This window comes from Echinops telfairi, unplaced genomic scaffold (genome assembly GCF_000313985.2).
Source record: "Echinops telfairi isolate 266 unplaced genomic scaffold, ASM31398v2 ScPeMD7_2291;HRSCAF=2852, whole genome shotgun sequence".
Taxonomy (NCBI): Eukaryota; Metazoa; Chordata; class Mammalia; order Afrosoricida; family Tenrecidae; genus Echinops; species Echinops telfairi.
In genome coordinates, this window is record NW_022106189.1 from 38165652 (window position 1) to 38174016 (window position 8365).

At 46.7% G+C, this 8365-nt stretch overlaps 1 protein-coding gene across 1 annotated transcript in view; it reads left to right on the top strand.

Moving 5' to 3' along the window:
- Nucleotides 1-8365, top strand: part of CNTNAP4 (contactin associated protein family member 4) — a 330264-nt gene that overhangs the window by 290664 nt on the left and 31235 nt on the right. The window contains 2 exon segments of the mRNA XM_030886583.2: nt 4772-5063; nt 8079-8307. Coding sequence (XP_030742443.2) covers nt 4772-5063; nt 8079-8307 — 521 coding nt within the window.

Here is an 8365-nt window from a genome sequence, read left to right on the forward strand (position 1 = left end):
TGGGGGGGTCACCACACCATGAGGAACTGTATGAAAGGGTCGCAGCATTAGGAAGGTTGAGAACCACTGTTCTAATGTAATCATTTTCAAAGCAGTTGGCGGTGGTAGCAGGCACCATCTAGTTCTTCTGGTTTCAGGATTGTGTAGACTGATGTTTGTGTGGTCCGTTAGCCCACTGGATCATTGTTTTCATGTGTCATTCCATTTTTACCACCTTTCTTTTCTTTGCATGGGAAGATACCAATGGTTGTACTTCACATACATTTATTTGCTTGTTAATTTCTCACCCTCTAGCCTCCAACTCTACCTTGTGTCTTTTTCTACTATTATGACCATATGAAAATCATGTGATCTTCTAGAAAAATCCTTCACTACTCTATAAGTTCTTAGAGTATGAACAGTTACATGCAATTTTTTAACCTCTAGTACTAAGCCAGTGCCCAGCAAAGAATAACATTGAATAACACTTGGAGAGCTGAAATGCTATTCAAACCAAATCTGACTTGTGCTAAACAAGGGAATGGAAGGGGTATCTTCTTTGACTACATTTTGGCTCGGTAAAGAAATACAACAGAGAGACAAGGAGCTTCCTTGGGAAACATTGATTAAGGTTCTTACTGTAACTCAGCCTTTTGGGTTGTATTTATCTTGGATTTCCTCCGCTGGGATCTGGACCTGTCTTTGATCTTGTCTGTGTCTCTCGTTCTTCATAATCTAAAACAAACAAGTGAAAACAACTTTGAGCAGTTGAAGATTGGCTTGAGTTTGGGGATCCCGTTATTTAGTGATTATGACATCACTCCCGGAATGAGATAATAACCTCACATTGATTATTGGGTGTTGAAGCATAATACATGCACCACAAATCATGATTTTAGTCGAAGAAGAAAGTGAGGGAAACACGCAAGGCTCAGACCTCTCCTCTGGACACAGAGCACCTGGTCCTCTTCCGATGGGATTCCTGGGCCAAAGCTAAAACAGAAGCTACGGGCTAGATCTGGGCAAGAACACTCTATCAAAGGTGCCAGAGCAATCTTGGCTGAAGACCCCACTGCTATGGAGTTGCATTTGAAGAGCGGGCGAGTGGAGAAGAGAAATGCTAAGGGGAGTAGCAGCTTTGACCTGGAAGGCAAAGGAGAGAAGGCCGGAGGTCAGGAGAGAAGATGAACGAGACTGAGGAAATGGAGATGGAGATGGGACAAGAAGATGGCCAGAAACTTCAGCATGAAATCAGCTATCCTCCCTCCCACCCCTTCTTCAATACGTCTGGCTCCGCACCCCTGATTGAGACACACGGAATATGACCCCCATCTGAGAGCTTCAGGTGCTCCATTGAGGAGGCATACCTTCTGTTAACGGAAGCTATTTAAATGTGGGAACTTCAACACAGCAATTTGGATAGAGAATGTTATGTCTATAAACCTGGAGTTTAAATAGCGTTCGTCTCCATGAGTCTAAAATTCTCCAGAATCCTTTTAGGTTTTTCTTCATGGTATATAATTATAGAGAAAAATAGAATTCGTTTATTCAGAAATAGTCACTGAGTCATGACCTCACTCCCAATCTCAGGGGCCCAAGCACTCCTGTGGGACAAAGCTATTTCCTTCTCCAATCTTTAGAGCACCAAGCCGCCATCTCTCACTCATGGAGGACGAGTCAGGCCAACCAATGACTGGATTCATCGTCGTTTATCAGCTCTTCTCCTCAGGCACATGCGCTTCAGATTCTGCAGTGATGGAAGCAGACAGTGCAGAATGCGTCGTCTAGTGGAGCGATGCTGCTATAGGAAGTAAATTACTAAAATTAAAGCATAGACATCAACGGCAAAGTCCCTGCTTACCTGGAGTCTGTCCAGCTTATTTTTGGCCGTGAAATACTGAGAACAAAAAGCAATTTAATATTTGAGGCTAAAGAATTAGGCCCTGAAGAAAAAACAAACAGATCTCTCTTGGAAGCAGGACAGCCAGAATGCTGTTTAAAGGCAACGGTGGGGAGACTTCATCTCACCTACTTTGGACGTGTCAGGAGAGCACAGTCCCTGGAGAAGGACACCATCCTGGGTGCAGGGCCGGAGAAAAGGAGGGAGACTCTTGACAAGACAGATCCACACAGTGGCTGCAACACTGGGCTCAACCCTAAGAACAACTGAGAGGATGATGCAGGGCCTGGCAGTGTTTTGTTGGGTTGTACAGAGTTGCTATGACTCCTCCTGGACTTGAGAGTGCCTAGCAACCACAAATGAGGGGTAGTTTCCGACCTCACCCCATGCAGGGAGAGAGGAGGGAATCGAGGTGTTGTGTTTTGTTGCTGTTGGGTGTGTGTGAGTCCATTCTGACTCGGAGTAATCCTCTCTTACCAGACAGAGCCACCCATTGGGTTTGCTTGGCTATAATCTCTATGGAGGCAGGTAACCAGGTCTTTCTCCTGCAGAGCAACGGGGAAGGTTGGCACCTACCAACCCTGTGGTAGGAAGCCTACCACTTAAATATTGCATCGCTAGGGCTCATTGGGGAGAAAGTCAGGGCTTTCTACTCCCATAAAATTATCCTCACAGGGGCAGTTCTAACCTGTCCTCTCGGGGCGATGAGAGTTGGTACCGACGCGTGGCAGTGGGTTTTCAATAGTTCACAGGAAGAGTGAATGTGTGCACTGCAGGTACAAGATGATGACGGGGAGAGTTGGTACCCCCTGATCAAAGGTGAAGCTTTGGGGGAGGTCCTAGGGTCATCCCCCTGTCCCTCACCAGAAGTGCTCAGAAGGTGTCTGGTTTTTTCCACTTCACAATCCTATACCCAGCCTAGTCGTCCTTGGACCGAGTTGCTGAAGCTGCCTTTTTCAGAGCTTGAGAACCTCTCCACCTTAGGAGAATGGGGTCTGATTTCACCCCCAACATGACCAACCTCCTTCAAGTGGCTTGAGGAGGACACATTGTTACCGATTCTTCAGTACATTTTACACCACTGTGCTCTCAGAGGAGGTTCGTGCGACCTTATGGCTTCATCTTACCCCTTCCAACTTCCCTCTCTTTGCTTCTTCGTCTCTTTCTTTTACCAGAATTTTGTTGAGAATCTGTCTGAGCAAAACGCAGTGGACACTGGCCCAATCTAGAAGAAGCTCAGTTGTAAATGCCAGGGAAAACGCTATCATCCGTCTGTATCTTTTGCTAGATGCAGAAGCACAGGAAGACCAATCGCATCATCCAAAGTCAAGTTAGAAGAATCCAAGGTTCTTCCCAGGCTGAAGACCGAACCTGGCCCTTAGACACCCTTCAAGCCTTAAACTGAACCCACCCCCAGGGACCAACTTTCAGCCCACACTTTCCTCCTGTAAAGTGAAAAGAACCTTCCTCCTCACTACAATCAACCACGAGACCAAAGGGGCAGCATTTGCCCCAAAGAAAGGCTCAGGAAGGGGCAGGGAAGAAGGATGGATGAGAAACTCAGCAAAGAGATGGGAACGGTGCTGTTCCGTTGAGGGGACTACAAGCAATCTCACAAAACAAAATGTGTCCAACTTGTTGAATGGGGAACTCATTTGCTCTGTAAACTTTACCTAAAATATAATAAAAAAGCAAACTCCTGCCTGTTCCCCCCTCTCCGCCCCCCGTCCCCCAAATACCACCAGCAGGATCAAGTCTACACAAACCCACTCAACCACAAATATGAGAGGGCTTCAAAAATTTCATGGAAATCAATTGGAATTAAAAGGTCATGTAATTTCCCCATGAACTGTTTGGAGCCTCCTAGGACATGCTTCCCCAATTTGTCGTATTAAGCTGGCTTGGGTTTTGCTGTGAGCCTGGGTGCTATGCCACCAGTATCTCAAATACGAACAGGGTCACCATGGTGAGCAGGCTTCATTGGCGCTTCCAGACTAATACAGACTAGGAAGAAGGACGAGGTGGTCTCCGTTTGAAAATGTAGCCCCTGGAAACCTTTTGAAAAGCAGCAGAACAGTGTCTGGTATAGTGCTGGAAGCGAGCCCTTCAGATTGGAAGGCAATTTTAATAATAATAATAACAATAATAATATACATGTATGCCACTTAGTTTTCAATGGAAGTAAGCTATGGCCTGTATTTTACTCTTTAAGGCAAAAAGTCTAATATAACAACAATCCAAATTTTAAAATTTAATTGTTTTTTTTTAGAAATCCAATATTTAAACAATTCCACCGTTAAAATATTTGAATGAGGAGCTGATGCCAAGGGCTTAAATGGAGAGCAAATGTTTTGAGAATGACGAGGGAAACGAATGTACAAATGTGCTTTATACAATTGATGTATGTATGGATTGTGATAAGAGTTGTATGAGCCCCTAATGAAATGATTTAAAAACAACAACAACAGCAAATATTTGAATCCATATTTAATTTTATTTGAAGGGAAGCCTTTTAGCAGTCACAAACGGTGTTCTCTTATGAACAAAGCCCCGAATACATTACTGAACCCCGCAAGGACAGAGGTGTGCCAGGCCTGACTTGTGCTGGGCCTCATCAGAGGTAGGTTTTCAAATTTCAGAAATGTTGTCTGGTGAAGTGGGGAACCCGCCGGACTGCTGACTTACAGGTTGGCAGTTCAAACCCACCAGCCGCTCTGCTGCCATAAAGATGGTTAGCCTCGGAACTCCTATGGGGCAGTTCCACTCGGTCCCACAGGGTTGCTGTGCCCTGGAATCGACTTCGCCACAGTAGGTTTGGTGGATGGCTCTTGGGTTGCTTTGTTAGACAGAATGGTGATGAAATGCATTCTCTGTAGGATCAGCCAGCTACAGACACCAACGCACACATTTTCTGTTTTTTTTTTTGTTTCTGTTTCCCTTTTAGGGGGCACGGCCACCCGGCAACGTGGCTTTCTGGGGTGCATCAGGTCACTGAGGTTGAATGGGCTGGCACTGGACCTGGAGGAGCGAGCCAAGGTGACCCCTGGCGTGGATCCCGGATGTAGAGGCCACTGCGGCAGCTACGGGAGGCTGTGTCGCCACGGAGGGACGTGCCGAGAGAAGCCCCAGGGCTTCTCGTGTGACTGCACCTTCTCTGCGTACACTGGGCCCTTCTGCTCCGAGGGTGAGTGAGCCAGCCGTGCCTAGAACACCCCAAGTCTGTTTCACTCCCCAACAGCTGTTGGAAACAAAACTGTCTCCTCTGCTTTCCCTGTGCAAAGGATCCATTCATGCCAGTCATATTCCCTTGCCTCGGGATTGGATTCATTTCTTGCAAAAACTAGCAGTTCCACATTGGGCTGCTCACCACCAGGTCAGCGGTTCGATACCACGAGCCGCTACTCTGGTAAAGCATTACAGTCTCCAGAATCTACCCTGTCCTACAGGGTCCTTATGGGTCAGCAAGCATCGAGCTGATGGCAGTGAGCTTCCTGATGCTGTGCTTCCTGATAAGAAGGAGTCCCTGGAAATCTACTTGGGCTAGTGTTTTGTTGGTGGTAGGTGCTGCGAATGGCTGACATGCCGGGCTGCTAACTCAAAGGGCGGTAGTTTGAGCCCTCCCAGAGCCCCCGCAAGAATCCCTGGTGGCCGAGTGGTTTTAAGTTAGGCTGATAACCTCAAGGTTGGCAGTTTGAAACCACCGGCAGCTCTGCTGGAAAAAGATGGTTTGCACTCCCCTAACGAAAAACCGTCTCTGGGACCCAACAGGGGAGTCCTCCTCTGCCCAGTAGAGTCATTATGAGGTAGAATTCGCTTGATGGCAGTGAGTTTTTGGTTTAGAGACAACTTAGAAGAAAGTTGCTCTTGACTTCTGACAAAGCATACACACCTGAGGTCATCGGCATCAGAGGCAACGCCATGGCTACTGCGTGTGTTGCTCTTTTTTTTTTCTACAGCTGGGAAATTCTCTGATCTTTGTTGAAGGGAATCTAAAGTGTTTTTTTTCCTCTATCCCAGTTGATGCTGTTAGCTGATATGACATGGAGCTCTGCATTGGCAAGGGGCAGTGCTCTATTTTAGAATCCTGAAAGAGATAAATGATGGTTATTTTTGATGATCGTGATTGGTATTACAGAGTATTTAAAAAGCATTGTGGGGTTTTGCTTTTCTTCCACTTTTTTTTTTTTTTTTTGCTAATCAGCTTTTTGGCTAAGACTGTAGCTAACGGTTAACCATTATAGAGTAGGGTCTAATAAAATGGAGCCCCCGAGGCATTTTTCGATTTTGTTCTGTGAACCATCTACCTATTTGTTGTCAGATCAAAATAATACTTTCCAGCTTCTCCTGTTCACGGAGGGATCCCTGGACCGTGCAGATAGTTACATGTTCAGCTGGTTACTGCAAGAGTGGAGGTTCAGGTCCTCCCAGATGTGCCTCAGAAGAAATGCCTGGCGACCTTCTTCAGAGAAGTCAGCCACTGCACACCCTCTGGAGCATAGTGATGTCCTGACCCACTTGGGCTTGCCATCGGTGGGAATCTAGTTGAGGGGAAAGGGCTTGCGTGGGTCTTGCCCCCCTGAGCTCTGCCAGGGAAGAAGGAGGGGGTTCTATGCAGTCTTCTGTGTTTCGGATGGAAATTTTGGAATAGACCTGCCATGATTGGGCTTTTGTGGTTCCTCCTAGAAGACCGCCATCCAATTCCACTTTATTGGCTCTGTTGAAGCATCTCTGGGCAATGCACCTTTTCCTGAAAGGAGCCCAACACAAACGGACTCCCCTGCTTTTCTAAGTACTTGGGGTCCTGTTAAGGTGCACTTTTCAAGCCCCCTGCTTTCTGGTCAGGAAGACGTTGTCATATAAAGCCAGCCTGTGATAGTAAATGGTATGCTGCAGCAGGTACTGTCTGGGGAGAATTTCCACATTTAAAGTTAACATTCAGTTGTGACCTGTTGTTCATAAGCAAGAGTCTCCACTTTCTGAATCTGATTTCTGGCAATCGAGAATAGTACCGTTTACTCACATATTATAAGAATATTAAAATGATGTTATATATGGTAGATTATACAAATGATGTTAACAGACCAAGTAAGGAGCTCGGGCGGCAAAGTGGTTACATTCTTGGCTGCTAACGGCCAAGTCAGTCATGTGCACCTAACCATTCATTCCACTGTGAGGGAGGAAGACGGTGTGCTGTGCTTCTGCACAGGTTGCTGTGTTGTGGTTGCTAGGTGTCATTGAATCAGTTCCAACTCATAGGAACTCTTTGCACTGCAGAAAGCACTGTTAGTCCTCCTGTGCCATCTTCCCTGCGGTTGGTTGAGACCATTGTCGAGCCACTGTGTCGATCCATCTCTTTGACAGGTTTCCTCTTTTCCACGGCCTTTCGACTTTACAAGGCATCATGTCCTTTTCCCAGGGACTGGTCTCTCCTGACAACGTGTCCAATGGATGTGAGCATAAGTCTCGCCATCCTTGCTTCTAAGGAGCATTCTGGCTGCACTTCTTCTATAAAAAAAAAGATCAATTGTTCTTTTTTCAGTCTATAGTACTTTCCGTGCGCGTGTGTGTAAGTGCACCTTTGGGAAATTACTCCCGTACCAAATAAAACACGATGCTTTCAAAACCTGCCTTAAGAGAAGCTGGATGGTTTTCTTCTATTGACCCCTGCTAAGCAAATGCTCTCAGATGAATGCTAATTCCCCAAACTTCCCTTTCCCTTCTCAGCGGGCCATACATAGGAGAAAGTAGATTGGCCTCAAGGACCACGTTTGTTCATTGATTCAGGAAGTTGAGAGGGTTTCTGAAACCTCCTCCTTCCACGCTAGCACAAGGGAGACCATCTGTCGAAAAGAGATGGGGTCCAACCTGAAGGAGTCAATGCAAGAGAAAGAAGGGACTAGCCAGCCGTCTGATTCATGTCTGAACCCAGAGAGAGAGGAGCATTCAGCTTACCATGGTAAAGCTGTACTTGTGAACGAATCGGATTTAATTCTAAGATAAAGCCATTTCAAGGGCCACCGTGAGAGCTCTATTAATTCCTGCCTCCGTCAGTTCTGTTTGGGGGAAGAGTGTTCCTTACCGGATGCAATCCATTCCTACTTTTAAAAACCACCCGCTCCCAACTAATGTAAACTCCAAAAAGAGCAGCCCAGGACGGCACCTTCTTCTTTCACGTAGCCACCCGGGCCTGTCGTTTCAGAGATTTCAGCGTATTTTGGAGCAGGCTCCTCTGTGATGTACAGTTTTCAAGAACATTTGTCCCTGAGCAAGAACTCCAGCTCCCACGCGGCTTCCTTCCACGGCGACGCGAAGCTGAGCAGAGAAGCGATCCGATTCAGCTTCCGAACGGCCCGGACCCCAAGCCTGCTGGTTTACCTGAGCTCCTTTTACAAAGAGTACCTTTCCGTGATCCTGGCCAAAAATGGTGAGTGCCTCGCCCCGAGAGGGAGAGGAAGCCGGTGGGAAACAGGAGGTCAGTGGTGTCAA